This window comes from Eumetopias jubatus, unplaced genomic scaffold, assembly GCF_037043125.1.
Source record: "Eumetopias jubatus isolate StellerSeaLion01/CBP00866 unplaced genomic scaffold, mEumJub1_p1.0 scaffold_11, whole genome shotgun sequence".
Taxonomy (NCBI): Eukaryota; Metazoa; Chordata; class Mammalia; order Carnivora; family Otariidae; genus Eumetopias; species Eumetopias jubatus.
In genome coordinates this window covers 99,460,373-99,486,749 of record NW_028274817.1, presented here as the reverse complement: position 1 = coordinate 99,486,749, position 26,377 = coordinate 99,460,373, and the positions used below count along the sequence as shown (strand labels likewise).

At 37.7% G+C, this 26,377-nt stretch overlaps 1 protein-coding gene across 1 annotated transcript in view; it reads right to left on the bottom strand.

The window, feature by feature from the left end:
- The window catches only part of DMD (dystrophin), a 1,674,912-nt gene that overhangs the window by 1,283,585 nt on the left and 364,950 nt on the right, over positions 1-26,377 (bottom strand). The window contains exons 23-24 of the mRNA XM_088028834.1: positions 23,271-23,405; positions 22,265-22,414 (exon numbers count right to left, since the gene is read on the bottom strand). Of these exons, the coding sequence (XP_087884960.1) occupies positions 22,265-22,414; positions 23,271-23,405 (285 nt within the window). The remainder of the gene's footprint in view (positions 1-22,264; positions 22,415-23,270; positions 23,406-26,377) is intronic.

Here is a 26,377-nt window from a genome sequence, read left to right as displayed (position 1 = left end):
TTCACCCAAAATGGAGCAGCAAACATTTTTTATAAATATATTAAAAACTGAAGCTAGCTTAAGGGAAATACGGAACAACATCAAGTGAAATGATATCCTCATTATAGGGCTCTCCGAAAGAAAAGAAATAAAGGTACAGAAAACCTATTTGAAGAAATAATGGTGAAAAACTTCTTTAACCTGGGAAATGAAACAGATATCCATATCCAGAAAGCCCAGAGAGTTAAAAATTAGGTGAACTCAAAGAAATCCACACCAAGACACTGAATTAAGAGGTCAAAAGTTAAACTTAACAAAAAAACCTTAAAAGTAACAAGTGAAAGACAACTTGTTATGCACAAGTTTACCCCCATAAGACCATAAGCAGATTTTTTTTTTCTTTCAGCAGAAACGGCAGCCCAGAAGGTGGTGGCACAATTTATTCAAAGTTCTGAAAGAAAAAAATCTTCCAGCCAAGAATACTTTATCTGGCAAGGTTATGATTCAGAATTGAAGGAGAGTGAGTTTCTCAGACAAGCAAAATCCAAAGGAATCCATCACCCCTAAACTGGCCTTATAAGAAATGTTAAAAGGATTTCTTTAAATTGAAAAGAACAGGTACTAATTAGTAACAAGGAAACTTTTATATATGTTAATATGTTTACCTCACTGGTAAAGGTAAACATGTAGTAAAGGTAGTAGATTAGCCACTTAAAGAGCTAGTATAATGGTTAAGAGACAAAAGAAATAAAAATAACTAGAAGAATTAGTTAAGGGATACACAAAACACAAAGATGTAAAATGTGACATCAAAAACATTAAACATGGAGGTAAGTAAAAATGTAGAATTTTAGAATGTGTTCAAACTTAAGTTGCTATCAAATTAAAATACACACAGATATATATTTTTATATATATTGAGTAGCTGAATGGAAAGAAACAAAACAAAACAAGACCCATCTACATGCATAAGAGACTCACTTTAGATCTAAGGATACACACAGATGGAAAGTAAAGGGAAAGAGAAAAATGTTCCATGTAAATGAAAACCAAAAGAAAGCTGATGTAGCTACACTTAGACAAAATAGACTTTAAAACAAAGATGGTAAAAAGAAACAAAGAAGGGCATTACATAATGATAAAGGGGTCAGTCAAACAAGAGGCTATGACATTTGTACATATTTATGCACCCAACATAAGAGCACCTAATTATATAGAGAAAATATTAACAAACTTAAAGAAAGAAATTGACAGCAATGCAATAATATTAGGAGACTTTAATACCCTACTTACAACAATGGATAGATCATCCAGACAGAAAATCAATAAGGAAACATCAGCCTTAAACCACACATTAGATCAGAGGGATTTAATAGATATATACAGAGCATTCCATCCAAAAGCAGCAGAAAACACATTCTTCTCAAGTGCGCATGGGACCTTCTCTAGGAAAAATCGTTAGGCCACAAAACAAGTATTGATAAATTGAAGAAGACTGAAATCATATCAAGCATCTTTGCCAATCACAATAGTGTGAAACTAGACATCAATTACAAGATGAAAACTGGAAAAATCACAAGTATGTGTGGAAACTAAACAATACGGTACTAAACAACCAATGGGTCAATGAAGAATCAAATAATACCTTGAGACAAGTGAAAATAGGAAAACAACATACCAAATCGATGTGGTAAACCAAAAGCAATTCTAAGAGGAAGTTCATAGTGATACAGGCATACTTCACAAAACAAGAAATATCTCAATAAACAACTTAACTTCACATCCCAAGAATTAGAAAAAGAACAAAGCCCAAAGTTAGCAGAAAGAAGGAAATAATAAAGATTAGATGGAGAAAAAAAAAGATTAGGTTGAAAACAAATGCAGTAGAGAGTAAAAAGAAGAAAAAATAATCAATGAGCCTAAGATCTGATTCTTTAAAAAAATGAACAAAACTGAAATCAACAAAAACTTCTGATGTACTATATGCTGTCTTAACATAAAAAAAACTGACAATCATTTAGCTAGACTCACCAAGAAAAAAAGAGAGGCCTCAGATGAGTAAAATCAGAAATGAAAGGGGAGAAGACACCACAGAAAGATAAAGAATCATAAAAACCTATGAACAATTATATGTCAACAAACTGGACAATGTAGAAGAGTGGATAAATTCCTAGAAACACAAAGTCATCCAATACTGAAACCATAAAGAAATAGAAAAATCTAAATAGACTGATTATTGGGCGCCTGGGTGGCTCAGTTGGTTAAGCGACTGCCTTCAGCTCAGGTCATGATCCTGGAGTCCCGGGATCGAGTCCCACATTGGGCTCCCTGCTCAGCGGGGAGTCTGCTTCTCCCTCTGACCCTCTTCCCTCTCGTGCTCTCTCTCATTCTCTCTCTCTCAAATAAATAAATAAAATCTTAAAAAATAAATAAATAAATAAATAGACTGATTATTAGTAAGAAAATGGAGTCAGTAATCAAAAACCTCCTGACATAGAAGTCCAAGACCAGACAGCTTCACTGATAAATCAAACATTCAAAGATTTAATACTTAAGCTTCTCCAACTCTAAAAAAATTGAAGAGGAGGGAATGCTTCCAAATACATTTTGCAACGCCAGCTTTACCCTGATACTAAACCCAATAAGAGTACCACACACACACACAAAAACAAACAAACAAACAAAAAAACCCAATATTATAGGACAATATCCCTGATGAACATAGATACAAAAATCTCCAATCAAATATTAGGAAGCTGAATTCAACAATATATTAAAAAGATCATCACCATGATCAATTGAGAATTATTCTAGGGATGTAAGTGTGGATCATAATTCACAAATCAATGTGATATATCACATTAACAAAATGAAGGATAAAAATTACACAATCACCTTAATAAATGAAAAAGTTTGACAAAATTCAACTTTGATTCCCAATAGAAACTCTCAACAAAGTGGGTATAGAGGGAACGGACCTCAACAAAATTAAAGCCATGTCATAAGCCCACAGCTAACATCACACTCAATGGTAAAAAGCTGAAAGTTTTTCCTCTAAGATCAGGAACAAGACAAGGATCTCCACTCTTGTCACTTTTATTCAACATAGCAATGGAAATTTTAGCCAGATTCAAGAAATTAGGCAAGGACAGGAAATAAAAATCATCCAAGTTGGAAAGGAAGAAGTAAAAAAAAAAAAAAAAATCACTATTTGCAGATTACATGATATTATATATAGAAAACCCTAGAAACACCACCAAAAAACTGTTAGAACTAAAAAATGAATTCAGTAAAGTTTCAAGATACAAAATCAATACCTACAAATATGCTGCATTTCTATACACTAATAACAAACTATCAAAAAAAAGAATAAAACAATCCCATTTACAATTGCATCAAATAAAGGCAAAATACTAGGGAATAAATTTAATCAAGGAGGTAAAAGACCTGTATTCTGAAAACTGTCAGACAATGATGAAAGAAATTGAAGAAGACATAAATAAATGAAAAATATCCCATGCTCATTGATGGGAAGAATTAATATTCTTAAGATGTCCATATTACCCAAAGCAATCTACAGACTTAATGAAAGCCCTATCTAAATTCCAGTAACATTTTTCATAGAACTAGAACAAAGAATTCTAAAATTTGTATGGAACCACAAAAGACCCCAAAAAGTCAAAGCCCTACTGAAAAAGAACAAAGCTGGAGGCATCACATTCTCTGATTTCACACTATATTACAAAACTATAGTAATCAAAATACTATGGCTTGGGCATAAAAATGGACATACAGATCAATGGAACAGAATAGAGAGCCCAGAAACAAACTCACACATATATGGTCAATTAACTTACAACAAAGGAGGCAAAAGAACAATGGGGAAAGACACTCTCTTCAACAAATGCCGTTGTGAAAACTGGACAGCAACGTGCAGAAGAAGAAGAAGAAGAAGCAGAAGAAGAAGAAGAAAGAAAGTGGACTGTATGTTACATCACACAGAAAAATTAACTTAAAATGATTTAGACTTGATTGTAAGACACGAAACCATAAAACTCCTAGAAGAAAACAAATGGTAAGCTCCTTGACATCTTGGTGATGATTTTTTGGATTTGACTTCAAAAGCAAAGGCTAAAATAAACCCAAAGCTAAAATAAACAAGTGGGACTACATCAAACTAAAAAGCTTCTGGACAGCAAAGCAAATCAACAACGTAATAAAAAGACAACCTACTAAATGGGGGGAAATATTTGCAAATCATGTATCTGATAAAGAGTTACTACCCAAAACATATAAAGAATTCATACACTACATCAAAAACAAATGATGTAATATATGGTGATTAACGTAACAATAAAAAATTTAAAAAAAAGAATATTTTTACAAAATGAAAAAAAAAAGAATTCATACAAAATAGCAAAACAAAAACCCAATCTGAGTAAATCAGGTGCAGAGAATGTGTATAGACATTTTTCCAAAGAAGATATACAGGTGGTCAACAGTCACATGAAAAGATGTTCAAAATCACTAAACCAAAGGGAAATGCAAATCAAAACCACAATGAGATATCACCTGATACATCCTAGAATGGCTATTATCAAAAAAGCAAGAAATAACAAGTGTTGGTAAGGAAACCCTCATGCACCATTGGTGGGAAAATAAATTGGTGCAGCCACTAGAGAAAACAGAAGGCAGGTTCCTCAAAAAATTAAAAATAGAACTACCATACAATCCAGTGTTTCCACTTCTGGGTATTTATCCAAAGAAAATGAAAACATGAATTCCAAAAGATATATGCACCTTTATGTTCATTGCAGCATTATGTACAATAGCCACGATATGGAAACAATGTCAGTGTCCACTGATGGAAGAATGGATCAAGAAAATGCAATATATCTCATAATGGAATGTGATATAAAATGTGATATGTGTGTGTGTGTGTGTGTGTGTGTGTGTGTATGTGTGTATGTATATACTATATATAATGGAATACTACTTAGCCATAAAGGAATGAAATATTGACATGTACAATGACATGGATGGAGCTAGAATATATTATGCTAAGTGAAGTGAGTCAGAAAGACAAAGACAAATACTGTGTGATTTCACTTACATGTAAAATTTAAAAAAACAAAAAAGAATGAAATATAACAAAAGAGAACAAATACATAGAACATAATGGTGGTTGCCAGAGGGGAGGGGAGTTGGGGGTGAGGAAAATGGGTAAAGGGAGTCAAGACGTACAAACTTCCAGTTATAAAATAAATAAGTCATGGGGATGTAGCATACATGTTAATTACAGTCAATAATAGTGTAGTGCATATTTGAAAGTTTCTAACAGAGTAAATCTTAAAAGTTTGCATTACAAGAAAAAAATGTAACTTTGGTAACAATGGTATCTAGACTTGTGCGGCTCACAGTGTATACAAGAGCAAATCATTATGTTTTATACCTGAAGCTTATATAATGTTATATGCCAATTATACCTCAATAAAAAACGTCTAATGTCAGTCTAGGTTTCAGTCCTTCATAGGGAATCTGTCTCACTCTCTGGTTGATAATATATAAATTTATCTTTGTCTTTGGAATTCTGCAGTTTCACTGCAATAAGTCTGAGAGTACATTTCTATTTATGTAGTCTGCCTGTCATACATTGTGCCTTCTGGTTAAATGCATTTAGTCACTGGCTCCAGAAATTTTTCTTCAACATCCTTCACATATTCCTCCATATCCATTATTTTATTCTTTTCTTCAGAATCTCCTATTAGACATAAGTTAGATGTTCATAATCTACTCCCAATATATTCTGTCTTTCTGTTCATATTTTCTACCTCCTTAGATTTTGGTACTACATTCTGTATATTATCTTTCAATTTCCTCTTATTTTTTTTCTTCAATGGTTTAATAAACATATCCTTTTTAAGTTTTAGAATGTTAATTTTAATTCTAATAGTTTTATTTTGATCTTGTCAAATCTTCTTCCTCAACTTTGTTTCATTTAATTTTCAATATCATTTATATCTTAAATATTATATCTACTTATGTAATACTAATAATATGGTAATTCAATATCTGAAATTATAGAGGAGGTAGTCTAAATTAGCTCTGTGTTCTATGGATGACCTCGCCTCATGAAGACTTATTATCTTATGCTTGTGGGTTATTGTCATTGTATGCTGAAATTTCACTAAATTTAATCTGTGAGAATACTAACAATATTTTTCTTTGTAAAGGATTTGGATTTGCTTCTGACCAACCTAGAGTCACTTTTTGTTAGGGTGCTATCAACCTAGAGCCACTTTAACTTAATCTCTTGTCTTGGGGGTTCTTTGACCCTTATCGATAATATACCCTCACATAACAGATCCCCATAAGCACAGGCTTATAGTTGTAATTTTTCAGTGAGATGAATATAATTATTTTTACCATTACTTTTATACTCAGTGGGAAGAGAAATGGACCTATTTTTATTTTGGTACCTTCTGCAGAAAGAATACTCCCAGCTATCATTTCACAGAAGATGTAATAGCTAATATTTATTGAGCAACTTTAAGTAGGTTTATGTAGAATCTCTGTTCAGCTCCCCAATTTGGCTTGACCCAGAAACTCAGCTTTCTCTTCCAACAAAGAGAATTTTGGCCTAATTTGGCAAGAATATGGCTGGCTAGTATTAGTTTTTAACACTAGGGTAATGCAATGGTCAGCCCTCATAGTTGCATTATTTCTATGGCTTCGGTTTCATCCAATTTTTGGGGTGGGGGGTGGGGGATGGCCTGTAAAGGCTAACTCATCCTTCCTTTCAAGAGGAAAAAAAAAGACACTTAAAAGTACATTTATTGGAAAATTCCCAGCATTATGATGTTTTGCAGAAGGCATTTTAGAATACTTAGTCTGCCTCATCCATGGAAATGGAAGTTAGCTTCATTTCAACATCTATGAAGTAAGCTCATCATATCTCCCTCATAAAACTAATGTGGGGATAAGTTTTATACTGTTTATCATTGCTTAGCACAAGGAATGACATAAAAATTCACTCCATAAATATTAACTATTACTATTATCATAGGGTGATATTTTCTAAGAAGTAAACATACTGAAAAACTCATAAAGCATATATTTTTATTATACAAATGACTTCCAAATAAAATTTTGACCTCGTGATGGCTACACTGTCACTTATTTTCCTGGACTACTTTACAATTCTTCTTTAATCAATATTTGTCCATTCTGGTCTATCTGTGCTAAGGTAGATGTGACATTGGGTGAGCAATTCAAAGTCATAATTACTTGGGACAATTAATTGGTCCCTCAAGCTGCCTATCATTAAAGTTACTATTAAAGCAGAATTAACCAGTTCAGATTTTGCCTCTTCTCTTTTACTCTATTATTTAATGTCAGGTGAAAGAATTTACAGATGACTTTGAAAGGGACAGAAGCTGAGGTGTTAATAATTCACAAGGAGGATGAAATAATCACTAATCAGGAGAACTGGTGAAGACTTTGGACTTATAAATGTGTGATTTTAATATTTAAGACTCATAAAGTGATTTCTTTTAGTCATCCCTAATACTTTTAAGCTCCTGCTGTAAGCATTCCTTAGAAATTGGGAAACCAGTGAACTGCAATATTCACTTCTTACCAGGCAGCTTTTATTATTAATAGAAGGAAAAGATCACTGAGATTGGAGGTAGTGTTGCCAAATGGTCATGAGCCCAGGCTCCAAGCGCAAGGAGACTTGGGTCTGAATGCTTAATAGCCTCTCACTGTCTCTGTGGCTTTTGATACCTTTTCCATGTCTGTAAAACAGGCTATAAAAGACCTTAAAACATAGGGCTATTGTGACAACAAATGAAAAAATGCATCCTGAACACTTAAGCAGGGACTGGGCCTTTGGAACCATGAGACCATTAGCACTATTATTATGCAGTTTGCTGTATCATTAACAAATCTTCTGTAACTTGGTTAGTCTGTAAGAAGTTGTAAAAATCAGATGATTTGGTATGATTTTTGGAGCTGTTTCCTGGTTTACTCACCTTCTTCAAAATCATTACTATGAGTAGAAAATATAGTGCCATATGATTATGAAGAGTGAACGATGGCTTTTCAAGGAATGGAAAGAATTTATTACATATCTGAATGCAAACTCACACTCAGAAATTAGGGATGGGATCTGGCATATCTCTTTTAAATATTCATAGGCAATAAAAAATCTGGCTGTTTGATTGATTTAACAGGCAATTGAATGTTACCTTTGCTCTGCATAATTGTGGCTATAAGAAACATTACGCGGCCAATAAAAAAAAAAACCCACAAACCTCTGACATATGCATTGAATTGAGAAGAAAATGGGCTAAGGCTCATCTTCAAGTGGAGGGACACTTTGTTTATTAATGGAAAAACTGTTTTTCTTTAGCCAACAAAAAAAAAATCAAAAAAATTACGGTTTGAAACAATGTTAGAATTTTTCACTATAACAACCTAATGCACTATAGATTTTTTGGAAAATAAATCAGTTTAAAAATGGTTACTGTAATCATTTTATTTCCTCAGCCCCTTAGATAATTTATCCCAAGGCTCCTTCCACACTGCATCAAAACATCAGTCTTCTCAACTAAATATTCAATGGGAACACCCCAATTGATTAATTTAGCAAACAACTTATTATGTGTTGCTCTATTACCTAGGCAGTTAGGAAATGATCAAAGAGCCCAGCTTAGACCCTGAGAAATAGGAAAAGTCTGTTACTACTGATGCTTTTAGCTCAACAGCATATCTCTAAAGTCACACGAGCTCCTCAAAGACTGGCACCACGGAATTTGAGAAGGATATTATCTCCAACATATATGGTTTTTATCAAAGCTCTAAAGCACCAAATGTGCTTTTTTTCTCTCATTGCCAAATTACTCTCAGGTTATTATTGGCTAGATATTTCATGTAAGCATAGCCAGGACTGATAGTGGTTTCAAGTTTATTTAATTCAAGTTATTTATGGTTACTATAACATTCTGCCTAATTGACTATTGAAGTATAAGTGGAGACCTTCCAATTTAAGACTTAGGGGATGATAAAAAAAAGTCCTTTTATCAGTCTTCTGCATTTATCTAAACAATAGAGGTGTGCACATTTCTTTGTTTTTCATACTGGAATATATATGTTTATCCCTGCCCCTGGTGGGATACACACTCGTACACACAAACACGAAGAAAATACACATGGCTTTGAGGGTAGGTACTATAGTACACAACCTAGTAAAAATAAAATGCCGATCATTTACTGAATATGTACTATGCTTGTAGCACTACAGTAAGCCCTTTCCACATGGTATTTTATATTTTGCTCAGTAGATCCCTATGAAACAGGAGCTGTTATCATAGATGAGGATGTGGGAGCTTGGAAATATTACCCAAGGTCAGAAAGTCAATGAGCTGTGGAGGGATGTGTCAGTTATCAACTTACTGCCTCTAAAGAGTGATCTGCTTGTGGGCGCCTGGGTGGCTCAGATGGTTAAGCGTCTGCCTTTGGCTCAGGTCATGATCCCAGGGTCCTGGGATCAAGTCCCGCATCGGGCTCCCTGCTCCTTGGGAGCCTGCTTCTCCCTCTGCTTCTCTCTCTCTCTATCCCTCTGTCTCTCATGAATGAATAAATAAAATCTTTAAAAAAAAAAAAAAAGAGTGATCTGCTTGTGATACTTGAGTATTTCTCTTTGGGAGCCGACCTGATGCTAAACTTTGTCAGTAGAGGGCACTGGAGTGACACCAGGGGAAGTAAAGATTTCTCCATTCCAGTGTGTTTGTAATTCTTTCTTGCTCCCGCGGCTCCGGGTTGACCTGTTAGTATGCCTGGTGGAGCTCAATGCCTCTGTTCCCAACTCTCCCATAAATTTCAGGAGCACCCTCTACAGGTGTCTTCTGGAAGCTCTGTGGGTGCCCCAGTGGCAAGTTCATCATGGGGAGGCAAATACATGGGCAGCTTCCTGGTGCCCAAGCACGTTTCCTTCACTTCAACAGCACCAGCCAAAGGTAGCTTTCTAGCAGGTGCAACAGGCCCACCACCCAGGTTCCCAGTAATTGAAGAATGTCCCCTACAGGCTACTTCCCTATGAATTTTGTCAGCACGCCACTCCAAGTTTCTGTTGACATAAAATTCAGCCCACTGACTATGTACTAGCCCTGATGGGGTCCACTCAGACCATTTCTTTGCCATCTCATGCCTGGAGTCACACTCTTGCCAAACAGGTCTGAATCCCAGCCTTGGGTAAAGCTCCTCGCTTTCCAAGTCAGTTCCTTCTTTAGGTACTATCACTCAGCCCTAGGGGACTCTTTTTGAGCTCTCTTCTACTTTCTCTTAAAAATGAATTCCCAGTAAATAGTTAATACTTATTTATATTAAACCTTCCCTGTTCAAGTCACTGTGTAGTTTCTGTGGCCTGTCTAACGCTGACTAATACAAGGGGCTATTCCAACCCAAGGTTTCCTGATTCTATAGCCAATGCTTAAACAACTTAATTCAGGTATAACTGAATAGATTTTCCATCAAAGTCTGTTTTTGAGTTGAATTTTGGGGCAAAATGCCTGGTTCCACACCAAAGAACTTTGCAGTGTAAGAACGTAAGTAGTTTTTGTGTTACTAAAGGCTTGCAAGAATATCACATGAATAAGGCTGGTGCCAAGGTCAGGTCAGAGAATGATCTGTTTCTAAGGAGAGAATAGATAGACTCTGCATATTGTTAAAGATTAAAATTTGGGCCTTTTCACAGCTTACTCAAGGTTGGTTCTACAATGTGACTTTTGATTTTTTGCTTGAAATGCAATTTCTACCCTGACACTAACAGTCAAATATACATAAGAGCACACTCCAATTCCCCAGTGGAATCCAAATTTAAATGAACTTTGAGTCAGTTGCCATCTACAAATTGGCTCACAGCCAATAACAGTGCAACAAGAGCAAGAAGACAAGGGGGGGGGAAGCAAGATGGTGGAGGAGTAGGAGACCTGGATTTCGTCTGGTCTCAGGAATTCAGCTGAAGAGGGATCAAACTATTCTGAACACCTATGAACTCAACAGGAGATCGAAGGAAAGAATAGTAACAATTCTCTGAACAGAAAAGCGACCACTTACTGGAAGGTAGGATGTGCGGAGAAGTGAATCCGAGGTGATATTCAGGAGGATAGACGGTGGGGGAGGGGGCCTCCGTTGGAGGACAAAATTGGAAATTTTAGAAGTCGGCTCCGCTGAGGGACGTCGCTCCACCGGCTAAGCTGGGGGTGGAACCCTCGTGGGACAGTATGGTCTCACGATCCTCGGGGTCACAGGAAGACTGGGGGTGCCTGAGTGCAGCAGAGCTCCCAGGTATCAGAGGGGGGAAGCCGGCTGCAGAGACGGAACCAAGGCACGGGCTCTCAGCTCGGGGTTGCCATAAACCATGATCCACGGCACAGTTGGGCCACTGCTCCTCCAGCAGGGACCCAACAAGCGGCAGATACGGGGAGACTCCCCTTCCTCCCCCGGGGAGGAGCGGCACGGAAATGCACCGCAGGGATCTGCTGGGTTTGGAGACTCCACATGGGGTCCAACGCCAGAGATAGAAATGCTCGGTCACAGGCCGGGTGAGCACGGAGTGTGGCCGGAGACCGGGGAGATGGGAGTGATTGACTGCTTTTCTCTGGGGGGTGCACTGAGGAGCGGGGCCCTGAGTTCTTGACTCCTCTGGGGCAGAGATTGGAGGCCACCATTTTCATTCTTGTCCTTCAAAGCTGTACTGAAAGCTTGCAGGGAACAAAAGCTCCCGAGAGCAAACGCGAGCAGATTACTTAGCCCAGACCAGCAAGGATGGGGCAATTCCGCCTCCGTCAAAGACATTTGGGAAACATGGCAACAGGCCCCTCCCCCAGAAGATCCCCACGAACAGCCAGCCAAGACCAAGTTTACCGATCAATGAGAACAGGAGAACTACAGCGCTAGGGGAATACTGCACAAGGAATTCATGGCTTTTTTTTTACCATGATTCATTAGTCTTTCAAAGTTAATTTTTTAAATGTTTTTTTTTTAATTTTTCTTTTTCCCTTTTTCAGCCAATATCTTATCAATCCCTTTATAAAAAAAAACTTTTTGTTTTTCATATTTAGAGTCATATTCTATCCCTTCATAGTAGTTACCCTTATTTTTGGTATATGTATATATATATATATATATATATATATATGTATAAGTTGTTCTCTCTTTAAAATTTTGAGATACAGTTTCTTCGAACAGATCAAAATATACCCTAAATCATCACTAGTGTATGGCTTTGTTCTACTCTCCTGCCTGATCACATTCTTTTTTTTTTTTAAATCTTCTTCTTTCTTTTTTTAAATAACTTCTGATCTTATCAATTCCTTTCATAAAACCTTTTATAATTTTCATCTTTACAGTCATCTTCCATCCCTTCATTGTATCAACCCTTATTTTGTACATATATAACTCTTTCTTTCCTTAAAATTTTAGGAGGCACTTTCTTCTAACAGACCAAAATCCACCCAAAATCTAGTGTGTGGCACTGATCTATGCACTAGCCTGATCATATTTGATCATATTGTATTCTTTTTGTTTTGTTCTGTTTTTGTTTTTATCTTTTTCTTTTTTTTCTCTTTCTTTTTTCTTTCTTTCCCTTTCTTTCCCGTGGTTTCAGGTATTTTCTGATTTGTTTAGAGTATATTTGCTGGGGACGTTGTTAACCTGTTAGCATTTTGTTCTCTCATTCATCTATTCTCCTCTGGACAAAATGACAAGACGAAAAAAATCACCTAGCAAAAAGAACAAGAGGTAGTACCATCTGCCAGGCACCTACTCAATACAGACATTAGCATGATGTCGGCTCTAGAGTTCAGAATCATGATTTTAAAGATTCTAGCTGGGCTTGAAAAAAGCATGGAAGTTATTAGAGACACCCTTCCTGGAGAAATAAAAGAACTAAAATCTGACCAAATCGAAATCAAAAAGGCTATTAATGGGGTGCAATTAAAAATGGGGGCACTAACTGCTGGATTAATGAGGCAGAAGAGAGAATTAGTGATACAGAAGACCAAATGATGGAAAATAAAGAAGCTGAGAAAAAGAGAGATAAACAACTACTGGATCACAAGGGCAGAATTCGAGAGATAAGCGATACCGTAAGATGAAACAACATTAGAATAATTGGGATCCCAGAAAGAAGAAGAAAGAGAGAGAGGGGCAGAAGGTATATTGGAGCAAATGATAGCAGAGAACTTCCCTAATGTAGGGAAGGAAACAGGCATCAAAATCTAGGAGGCACAGAGAACCCCTCAAAATCAATAAAAATAGGTCAACACCCCGACATCTAATAGTAAAACTTACGAGTCTCAGAGACAAAGAGAAAATTTTGAAAGCAGCTCAGAGGAAGCGATATGTAACCTATAATGGTAGAAACATTAGACTGGCAACAGACCTATCCACAGAGACCTGGCAGGCCAGAAAGGACTGGCAGGATATCTTCAGAGCACTAAACTAGAAAAATATGCAGCCAAGAATACTATATCCAGCTAGGCTGTCATTGAAAATAGAAGGAGAGATCAAAAGCTTCCAGAACAAACAAAAACTAAAGGAATTTGCAAACACGAAACCAGCCCTCCAAGAAATATTGAAAGGGGTCCTCTAAGCAAAGAGAGAGCCTAAAAGCAGCACAGACCAGAAAGGAACACAGACAATATACAGTTAACAGTCACCTTACAGGCAATACAAAGGCACTAAATTCATATCTTTCAATAGTTCCCCTGAATGTAAATGGGCTCAATGCCCCAATCAAAAGACACAGGCTATCAGATTGGATGAAAAAACAAGACCCATCGATATGCTGTCTGCAAGAGACTCATTTTAGACCCAAAGACACCCCCAGATTGAAAGTGAGGGGGTGGAAAACCATTTACCATGCTAATGGACACCAAAAGAAAGCTGGAGTGGCAATCCTTATATCAGATAAATTAGATTTTAAACCAAAGACTGTAATAAGAGATGAGGAAGGACACTATATCCTACTTAAAGAGTCTATCCAACAAGAAGATCTAATAATTATAAATACCTATGCCCCAACAAGGGAGCAGCCAATTATATAAGGCAATTAATAACAAAAGCAAAGAAACACATTGACAACAATACAATAATAGTAGGGGATGTTAACACCCCCCTGACTGTAATGGACAGATCATCTAAGCAAAAGATCAACAAGGAAATAAAGACTTTAAATGACACACTGGACCAAATGGACTTCACAGACATACTCAGAATATTCCACCCCAAAGCAACGGAATACACATTCTTCTCTAGTGCCCATGGAACATTCTCCAGAATTGATCACATCGTAGGTCACAAATCAGGTCTCAACCAAAAGATTGGGATTATTCAATGCATAGTTTCAGACCACAATGCTTTGAAACTAGAACTCAATCACAAGAGGAAAGTCGGAAAGAACTCAAATACATGGAGGCTAAAGAGCATCCTACTAAAGAATGAATGGGTCAACCAGGAAATTCAAGAAGAATTAAAAAAATTCACGGAAACCAATGAAAATGAAAACACAACTGTTCAAAATCTTTGGGATGCAGCAAAGGCAGTCCTGAGAGGAAAGTATATAGCAATACAAGCCTTTCTCAAGAAACAAGAAAGGTCTCAAGTACACAACCTAACCCTACACCTAAAGGAGCTGGAGAAAGAACAGCAAATAAAGCCTAAACCCAGCAGGAGAAGAGAAATACTAAAGATCAGAGCAGAAATCAATGAACTAGAAACCAAAAGAACAGTAGAACAGATCAACAAAACTAGGAGCTGGTTCTTTGAAAGAATTAACAAGATTGATAAACCCCTGGCCAGACTTATCAAAAAGAAAAGAGAAATGACCCAAATCAACAAAATCATGAATGAAAGAGGAGAGATCACAACCAACACCAAAGAAATACAAACAAATATAAGAACATATTATGAGCAACTCTATGCCAGCATATTAGATAACCTGGAAGAAATGGATGCATTCCTAGAGATGTATCAACTACCAAAATTGAACCAGGAAGAAATAGAAAACCAGAACAGACCTATAACCACTAAGGAAATTGAAGCAGTCATCAAAAATCTCCCAACAAACAAAAGCCCAGGGCCAGATGGCTTTCCAGGGGAATTCTACCAAACATTTAAAGAAGAATTAATACCTATTCTCCTGAAACTATTCCAAAAAAATAGAAATGGAAGGAAACCTTCCAAACTCATTTTATGAGGCCACCATTACCTTGATCCCAAAACTAGACAAAGATCCCATATAAAGGAGATTTGCAGACCAATATCCTTGATGAACATGGATGCAAAAATTCTCACCAAAATACTAGCCAATAGGATCCAACAGTCCATTAAAAGGATTCTTCACCACGACCAAGTGGGATTTATCCCTGGGATGCAAGGTTGGTTCAACATCCGCAAATCAATCAACGTGATACAATACATTAACAAAAGAAAGAACAAGAATCATATGATCCTCTCAATAGATGCAGAAAAAGCATTTGACTTAGTATGGCATCCTTTCTTTATCAAAACTCTTCAGAGTATAGGGTTAGAGGGCACCTACCTCAATATCATAAAAGCGATCTATGAAAAACCTACAGCGAATATCATTCTCAGTGGGGGAAAGCTGAGATCTTTGTCCCTAAGGTCAGGAACGCGGCAGGGATGTCCACTATCACCACTGCTATTTAACATAGTATGAGAAGTCCTAGCCACAGCAATCAGACAACAAAAAGAAATCAAAGGCATCCAAATCGAGAAAGAGGAAGTCAAACTCGCCCTCTTTGCAGATGATATGATACTTCATGTGTAAAACCCAAAAGACTCCACCCAAAAACTGCTAGAACTCATACAGGAATTCAGTAAAGTGGCAGGATATAAAATCAATGCACAGAAATCAGTGGCATTCCTATACACCAACAAGACAGAAGAGAGACAAATTAACGAGTTGATTCCATTTACAATTGCACCCCAAACCATAAGATACCTAGGAATAAATTTAACCAAAGAGTCAAAGGATCTGTGCTCAGAAAACTATAAATTACTCATGAAAGAAACTGAGGAAGACACAAAGAAATGGAAAAACGTTCCATGCTCATGGGTTGGAAGAACAAACATTGTGAAGATGTCAATGCTACCTAGAGCAATCTACACATTCAATGCAGTCCCCATTAAAATACCATCCATTTTTTTTTCAAAGAAATGGAATAAATAATCCTAAAATTTGTATGGAACCAGAAGAGACCCCAAATAGCCAGAGGAATGTTGAAAAAGAAAAGCAAAGCTGGAGGCATCACAACTCCGGACTTCCAGCTCTATTACAAAGCTGTCATCATCAAGACAGTATGGTACTGGCACAAAAACAGACACATAGATCAATGGAACAGAAGAGAGAGCCCAGAAATGGACCCTCAACTCTATGGTCAACTCATCTTTGACAAAGCAGGAAAGAATGTCCAATGGAAAAAAGACAGTCTCTTCAGCAAATGGTGTTGGGAAAATTGGACAGCCACATGCAGAAGAACGGAACTGGACCATTTCCTTACACCACACACCAAAATAGACTCCAAATGGTTGAAAGACCTAAACGTGAGACAGGAGTCCATCAAAATCCTAAAGGAGAACACAGGCAGCAACCTCTTTGACCTCAGCCGCAGCAACTTCTTCCTAGAAACACTGCCAAAGGCAAGGGAAGCAAGGGCAAAAATGAACTACTGGGGTTTCATCAAGATAAAAAGCTTTTGCACAGCAAAAGAAACAGTCCACAAAACCGAAAGACAACCGACAGAATGGGAGAAAATATTTGCAAATGACATCTCAGATAAAGGGCTAGTATCCAAAATCTATAAAGAACTTATCAAACTCCACACCCAAAGAACAAATAACCCAATCAAGAAATGGGCAGAAAACATGAACAGACATTTTTGCAAAGAAGACATCCAAATGGCCAACGGACACATGAAAAAGTGCTCAACATCGCTCGGCATCAGGGAAATCCAAATCAAAACGTCACTGAGATACCACCTCACACCAGTCAGAATGGCTAAAATTAACAAGTCAGGAAACGACAGATGTTGGTGGGGATGTGGAGAAAGGGGAACCCTCCTACACTTTTGGTGGGAATGCAAGCTGGTGCAACCGCTCTGGAAAACAGTATGGAGGTTCCTCAAACAGTTGAAAATAGAGCTGCCATACCATCCAGCAATTGCACTACTGGGTATTTACCACAAAGATACAAATGTAGGGATCCGAAGGGGTACGTGCACCCCAATGTTTATAGCAGCAATTTCCACAATAGCCAAACTGTGGAAATCACGAAGATGTCCATCGACAGATGAATGGATAAGGAAGAGGTGGTATATATACACAATGGAATATTATGCAGCCATCAAAAGGAATGAGATCTTGCCATTTGCAATGATGTGGATGGAACTGGAGGGTGTTATGTTGAGTGAAATAAGTCAATCAGAGAAAGACATGTATCATCTGACCTCACTGATATGAGGAATTCTTAACCTCAGGAAACAAACTGAGGGTTGCTGGAGTGGTGGGGGGTGGGAGGGATGGGGTGGCTGGGTGACAGACATTAGGGAGGGTATGTGCTATGGTGAGCATTGTGAATTGTGCAAGACTGTTGAATCACAGATCTGTACCTCTGAACGAAATAATGCAATATATGTTAAGAAAAAAAAAAGAAGATAGAAGGAGGGGAGGAATGAAGGGGAGTAAACCGGAGGGGGAGACGAACCATGAGAGATGATGGACTGTGAAAAACAAACTGAGGGTTCTAGAGGGGAGGGGGGTGGGGGGATGGGTTAGCGTGGTGACGGGTATTAAGGAGTGCACGTTCTGCGTGGAGCACTGGGTGTTATGCACAAACAATGAATCATGGAACACTACATCAAAAACTAATGATGTAATGTATGGTGATTAACATAACAACAAAAAAATTAAAACAAAAAGAGTGTGAAGCCAAGGGACTGTTTGGAATCTCCTTTTCCAATCACCAGTCCCTCACAGTGATAAGGGAAAAGGGTGACTAAAATATTAAGGAAAGACAGTGGCATCATTCAGAACTGTTTGGAGGATCCCTGCAGGTTCCTCCACATCCATCTGCCCTACGGTCACCTACTCGTCTTTGGGATCTTGAGGGGGGTGGGTAGGCTCTCCTACTCCACACTTCTTTCCAATTTACAAACATGATCAAACTTCTGCCCCACTTAAAGAAAAAACGGTTTCCTAAATACCCTCCTAGCTACCATCCCTCTTATGATCATTCTTTCTCTTCAAAACCAAGCTCCTTACAAGCATAGTGCAAACTTTGCTTTCCTCCTTCCTCTTCCCTACTGTCTTCTGTAATGCCCCAGCACTGTTCTCTCTATCCCCAGGGAAACTCCATCAAAACCGTTCTGGTAAATATTATAAGATGTCCTTTTTGCCCAATTCTGTTTTCATCTTACCAGGCCTCTTTATTGTAACTGACTTTTTTTTTTTTCATGACTTCTCTTTATACACTGCTACCTCCTAAGCACCCTGCTTTTAACTTGCGTCTCCTCATACCTCTGTGACCATTTATTCTCATTTCCTTTGGAAATACTGTTTCCTCTGCCTAACTCTTGATTTTTTTAAAGATTTTATTTATTTATGAGAGAGAGAGAGAGGACAGAGGGACAAGCAGATTCTGTGCTGAGCACGGAGTCTGACGTGGGTCTCAATCCCAGGACCCTGAGATCATGACCTGAGCCAAAGTCAGATGCTTAACTGACTGAGCTACCCAGGTGTCCCTGTCTAAATCTTGATTTTATGTATAATTACTAAATTCTGTCCATGATTCATTTTCTTTTGGCTTACCTGGGGTGATTTCATGAACTTTACAGTTTTAACTAGCATGTGGCCTGGTAAATCCTACATCTGTATAACTGGTCTGGATCACTAACTTCAGGGCTGTGTATCTCTTTTCCTGAATTATGGAATACCCTTGCTAGACACTCCCCAAGTACTCTAGTAGACCTTGTTGATACCCTACCACATAGCCTCTTAACCTCAATGGCTCTGAGTTCACCTAAAGCTATGGTGGAGTTTCTGCAAGCACTGCTACATTCCCACCTCAAGCACCCACATTTCTTAATTGGACTGCCCTTGACAGCCCAGAAGGGCAGGATTTTATGCACCCGAGGACAATCTTCAAACAAAAGCAGAGGGAAATTGGTGGATAAACACTCCAGTTTCCATAAGCTCAGTGGGACAATTCTGAGCATGCTCTGTGATACTGGTGTAGTACATGATTTCTTTAAAGCTCCTAGTAGGACTAGCCCTGTCACTCACAGTGGAAACTCACTGATAAAAGTACCCTTTATCAGCCATCCAAGCTTTCATTCCCCACTCTCCTCACTCCCTCACTTGTCCTTCTTGTTATTATCCCTCAAATTAACTAATAGCACCGAAGTCCTTGACTCAGGGATTGCTTCTGGTTGGTATCAAACTTAAGCAGGCACTTCAGGATCAATGGAGATAAAAAGTGACATGTGATTTTTCACCTCCAAACTTGCTTTTCTTCTCATTTTCCCAATCTTGTTTATGAGAAATAACAGCTATGCAGTCACCTGAATCAGAAACCTAGATGCTCTCCTAGATTTCTCATTTCCACTGTACCTATCACCACCACCCTTGTCTTCAACTGACCTAAAAATACCACTTCTTCCTTGGTCTCATACCCGCAGTCTCCGTTTCTCTTATACCACCTACGCTCCACAGTCACTGCAGAGGTAATATAATCTGATTGTGGCACCTCTCTTCTCCTTCTCCCCTTACATTCTTTTAAAATATTTATTTACTTAGAGAGAGAGAGAGCACGAGCAGGAGAGGTACGGGGAGAGGGAGAGAGAATCTCAAGCAGATTCCACACTGAGTGCCGAGTCCAACTGGGGGCTCGATCTCACAACCCTGAGATCATGACCTGAGCCAAAACCAAGAGTCAGATGCTCAACCAACTGCACCACCCAGGTAGCCCTTCCCGCTGACATTCTAAACCCTTCAGTGGTTCCCTGAGTGCATGGTTATAGACCAGGCTGTTTGAGAAGCATTGGTTTATCTCAGCAAACTTGCTGATGCCTACTTGTTCAGGTCTACCTTCAGGTACTCCCTGACCTGTACCTTACACTCAGGCAAAACCAAATGGTTTGCAGATGTACATTGATTACCAGCCTCTTGCTTCCAATTCTTTGCATGTGTACATCTACCTGTCTGGGATTGCCCTCCTACACCTGCCCATTTGGCTATCTCCTATTCTGATTTTTAAATGTTCACAGGGCTGCCCTCTGGCTCAGTCAGTAGAGCATGCAGCTGTTGACCTCCCGGCTGTGAGTTTGAGCCCCATACTGGGTGTAGAGATTACTTTTAAAAATGTTTTAAATCTGGGGTGCCTGGGTGGCTCAGTCGTTAAGCCTCTGCCTTCGGTTCAGGTCATGGTCTCGGGGTCCTGGGATCGAGCCCGGCATCAGGCTCCCTGCTCGGCGGGAAGCCTGCTTCTCCCTCTCCCACGTCCCCTGCTTGTGTTCCCTCTCTCGCTCTCTCTGTGTCAAATAAATAAATATTTAAAAAGAAATGTTTTAAATCTTAAAAAAAATACAATGTCATTCACAATGAAGTTTCTCTAGAAAAGCTACCCCAAATGCCTTCTTGTGCTGACCCACACAGATCTGTGCCTTTTCTTTGTTCTCTAATCTTCTTTAATAACATTTTTAGAATTTTATTTTTATTATGTTATGTTAATCACCATACCTTACATCATTAGTTTTTGATGTAGTGTTCCATGATTCATTGTTTGTGCATAACACCCAGTACTCCATTCAATACGTGCCCTCTTTAATACCCATCACCAGGTTAACACATCCCCCTACCCCCTCTCCTCTAGAATAACTTTTGACACAACTTTTTGCATCTTATAATGATATTATTTGTTTTTATGTTCTGAACACGCTAAGAAATCCGTGAATTTTTGCTTAACTACTCAATGTCTATGAGTAATGAAGGAGAAGAAATTTTCCTACTTACTACCTAACCTTCGAACCCTGTCTCACATGTTACAGACACATGTAGTAAATGGGTACAAAACTAAACTTCATTATAATCTATTTGTTCTTTTTGACAAGTAATCCATTCTTGATTTAGGAGAGTATATGCAAAACAGTCTTTGGGAGTAATATGTTATTTTCTCTTAATTTTGATTGCAAACATTCAGAAAACACATGGTATAATTCTTACAGATGAACATCCCTCTGTTATATATAAATTTAAGCTCTTTAGTATTACTTGGGAGGAATAAACAACATCTAGGGTACTAAAGAATCACACATATGACTAACAGATTGCATATAACTGTAACATGTGTGTGCATGTGTTGAGAAAGGTTGGGGGGGCGCCTGGGTGGCTCAGTCGGTTAAGCCTCTGCCTTTGGCTCAGGTCATGATCCCGGGGTCCTGGGATCGAGCCCCACAGTCAGCTCCCTGCTCAGCTGGGGGTGGCTGGGGGGTCTGCTTCTCACTCTCCCTCTGCCCCTCCTCCCTACTTGTGTTCTCCTGTTCTCTCTCAAATAAATAAATAAATCTTTTTAAAAAGAGAGAAAGAAAAAGGTGGAGAGAGAAAGGGAAAGAGAGAGAAAGAATTGAGGATACCTACACATATTGGTTAATCTTGGCTAGGGACAAGAATCCTGTGATCAGAGAAGATCTGATTTTGAATAGTTAATCTAACTATTTACAGCTTGTGGACTTGAGCATATTACTGTATTTGGTCTGTCTCCATTTCCTGTTAAAACCCACCCTTTATAATGTTTTTGTAAGACAAAATGATAGAAGACACATGTAAATGATTTACCCATGTCTGGCACATGACAATTCCTAAAACCCGGAAGCCGAGCCAATATTTAAAGTATTCTTTCTTTACAGGGCACCTGGGTGGCTCAGTCATTAAGCGTCTGCCTTTGGCTCAGGTCATGACCCCAGGGTCCTGGGATCGAGCCCCACATCGGGCTCCCTGCTCAGTGGGAAGCCTGCTTCTCCCTCTCCCACTCCCCCTGCTTGCATTCCCTCTCTTGCTGTCTCTCTGTCAAATAAATAAATAAAATCTTTAAAAAAATAAAATAAAAAAATCAAGTATTCTTTTATCTGAGAAACCTAAAAGTATTTGTTAGGTATTTATGCAAATCAGTTTGAAAAGATTTTTTTCACTCTTATCGTCATACCTCTTCATGCAGCTCTCTCCAACGGGAATTAAATGTCTCAAGTTCCTCATTGATCAGTTCATCCATGACTCCACCATCTGTTAGGGTCTGTGCCAATATGCGAATCTGATTCGGGTTATCCTCTGAATGTTGCATCAAATTTTCAAGTGACTGAAACACATTTGCAATAATTACTATTTCCCTTCTTTTTCTAAATATATTGAATTAACACAAAATGCTCAGTATCTTCTTATTTACATATCATTAAGTTAAAACAATTTAAAGCAACATTGAATTGGGATAATAAAACATGAAAGACCATTGTTACTTAAAAATATGATGTTTCTGCATGTCTATCTTCATGAGCTTGTGGCAGGATTGTGGACTGTGGCACTTAAAAGTTATCCACAGCCACCTTCTTTGATGTCCTCTACTCTTAAACCTGGAAAGATAAAATACTCGATTTCTCAACTTCTCTTACAGCTAGTGATGGCTAAGTGACAGGATTCTGAACAATACATGTAGGTAGAAATTCAATAGCAGAGTTTCCTTTCCCCAATTAAAAAAAAAAAAAAAGGTACAACCTCTAGAAGAAATCACTTTGCCCGTCATACTTTTTCCCCCATACACATAGCTTCTCAGTGAAGCAGCCATCTTGGACGGAAAAGCAATAAAGTTGAGGGTGAAGCCCTTAAATCTGATTATTTAATAGGATAACTGCATCATCACACCCTTTGTTCTGGCACTGTGTGTGCTTCAACTTTTTTTGGAAGATGCATCACATTGCTGATTCACCAAGAATGCTTTGTCAGTTAGCATCTCAGAATAGGACAAGGCCAAAATTACAGTCCACCTGAGACAAGTCTCATTGTTCTCTGATAGCTCTTCAGGTTTTACAAATCCTCTTGAGAAAATAAGAAAGTTGGATATATTATGTTTAGGTTCCTGCTTTAACACTCTAGAATCTCAATAATATCTAAAGTGACATTTTACATTTCCTTCACATCTCGATTAAGTGACAACTTACATCAAGCACCTCGGAGATTTCCTCAGCTCCCCCAGGAATATTTTCCATGGTTTTCAGTTTGAATTCTACTTCACTTAGCCACTTGTTTGCCTTCTCCAAGTATGACAATAACTCATGCCAGCACGCCCAAACTTCCTAAGAAAGAAATACATATCACAGATTAAATATTTGATAGAAGTGACTCTGGGTCTTTGGAATTTTCATTTTTAAAGCTGTGAGAATGGAACATGTTTATTTCATATTGTTCACCTTTCCTTTGCAGTAGATAATTAAAAAAGCAACTAGTCATGTTGATCAGCTAATATGTTTATAATTACTAATCATTAAGGAAACATCTTATTACAACAATTAATTAAAGAGTCAGTGATTTACTTTTTTAAATAAAAAAACTCAACATCACAGTCTGGAGAATAAAAACTAAAAGCATACACAAAAATGCATATATATATATATATATATATATATATATATATATATATAAAACATCTCAAAACCTTAACCATGCCCACTTTTCTGTGAGCTCCTTTAAACTTTATCATATGCCAGTAACATGACAGCTAACATTAAAGTACATATTTAGCTACAGAGCTTTTTCACTAAACCTTTTACACAATTTTTCTGTATTACTAAGAAGACATATTTTTAATGAAAACCTAAAGTTTCATTTAAGTGGCTGTATTATTGTTTTCTTAACAGTCATAACTTATTGGGTAGTTAGACAACTTTTGGTTTTGTTTGCTAATAAATTTGTAGTGAAGATCACCATGAATATAGATTTTTCCCATATTTCAAATTATTTCCTTGAGGTATATGAAGAGGAATATGACTAATAACAATTTCAAGGACATGACTATTTTTAAATGGCTTTTGATATGTATTGGAAAAAATGATTACTGTAATACTAAAACATACTCATATATAAAACAGCAAAACTTTAAGACCACAACCAGAAAATACAGAAGAGTATTCTATAAACTTTAGATGGGAAAGGATATCTTAAATAAAACATTTCGTAAAAAACAAAACAAAAACAAACCAAAAAAGAAACCTGAATAAATTTGATTACAGTAGAATTAAATTCTTCTATTTATCAAAAGACACCATAAAGAAATTGAAAACCAGCCTCAAACTTGAAGAAAACAATTGCAAAATTTCTAACAGATGAGTAAAAAAGGAATGACCCCTGGTGATTAATGTAACAATAAAAAAAATAGTGAAGCAAAAAAAAAAAAAAAGTATGACCCCAAGTCAATTAAAAGGCAAGAGACATCCCAATAGAAAATGAAAGGAAAACCTAAACCACCATTTCAAAGAAAAAGATATATGCATATCCAACAAATACATGAAAATACGTTCAACCTCATTAGCAGTCGGGAACGTAAGTCAAGATTACGTGGTATTTATACCATGTCAACCAACACAAATGAGAAATTTCACAATTCCAAGCGTAAGAGAAGATACAAATTAACAAAAATTTGTATTTATTGCTGGTGGGTGTGTCTACTGGAATGATCATTTTGGAAAACAATCTGTCATTCTCAGTCAGGTGAATATTCCCATACCCGACAATCCAGCAACTCTACTTTCACATACATAACCTCAGAGAAACTGCTTTGTGTGGACAACAAAGGCAGTTAAGAGAATGTTCATTTCATCACTTTCGGTAATAACCAAAATTTTTATGTCTGCTAACCAGAGAATGTAGAAATACACCGTAGTACATTTAAACAGAAAACACAGAAGTAGGGCGCCTGGGTGGCTCAGACGGTTAAGCGTCTGCCTTCGGCTCAGGTCATGATCCCGGGGTCCTGGGATCGAGTCCCGCATTGGACTCCCTGCTCCTTGGGAGCCTGCTTCTCCCTCTGCCTCTCTCTCTCTCTCTCTGTCTCTGATGAATAAATAAATAAAATCTTTAAAAAAAAAAGAAAACACAGAAGTAAAAATGAAAATTTCATCACACAGAACAACATGGATGACTCTCAGACACAAAAATGTTGGGCAGAATGGGCAGGCCCTAAAAAACTAATTATAGGCTATGATATTTTGTGACACTCAAAACAAGCAAAATTGAGCGATACGTTATTTAAGTATTCATATGAGTGTGATAAAACATTTTTAAGCAAAGAAAAATAAAGGCAAATTTCTGGATTATGAGTTTGTCTAACTGAGAAAAAAGCAGGAAGATGCAGTAGAGGATACGAATACAAAAATGGTCATTTTCCATTAGATTTGAGATTGTAAATATTGGACAAACCTATAAATACAGTAGTGCAATCACTACCACCTGCTACCCCCCCCAACTCCACCAAAAATAAGGGCAAGGAAGGAAGCATTATTCTAGGAAAAACCAAAACTTCTGTCAGATTTCCCATATTTTCACTTTGCTTATAGCCCTTGCAAATGATAGAGGACATTCCCTCTCTAATTGATGAGAAGTATCAGTCCAACCTGTCTTGCCACCCTACCAATACTTGCTTAGTATTTTATGTACAGTTTATTACGGAAAGTGAAATTAAGTATTTTGCTTTAAAAGGTGATAGAAATCTTAAATCTGGGTCATTTCCAGCTCCTGCTGGACTACAGGCTGTCTTCCTTCTGGGCACAAGTCCCAGTGGAAAAATATAAATATCTCCTTAAGTACCAGAGGGTATTCTAGAGCTTTGAAGATAAGGAGATGTGATTGGTAATGTGTCTTATTAACTTTGGTGCAGTTTGAGGTAATGAACTACCTTGCTGATTTAACCGTCAGGATGGATGGCCTCTTGTGTCCTCAAATGCATCTGAAGGACACAGCTGGAGAGGCTGAATGTACTGGCTTTACAGGTCACCTTTGCAAAATAAAATGTAGTCTTGTAGCCAGAATTGGAGCTAAAAGCCACTTAGAATAACTGTTAAGGTTAGCAGTTTGGGACTCAAAACTGCTTGGAAATCACAGAATTCACAGTGGCTTTGAAGAGATGACAATTGAAAAAGGAAACTTCTGCCCAAGATGGTAAATGGAGCTGATGTGGCAATCCCCCCACCCCCTGCTTTCGTGATATTGAAATGCTGGGTAAAATACAAAGAACAACATTTAAGTTCATCCGGCTGCTCTATGAAATATGAAA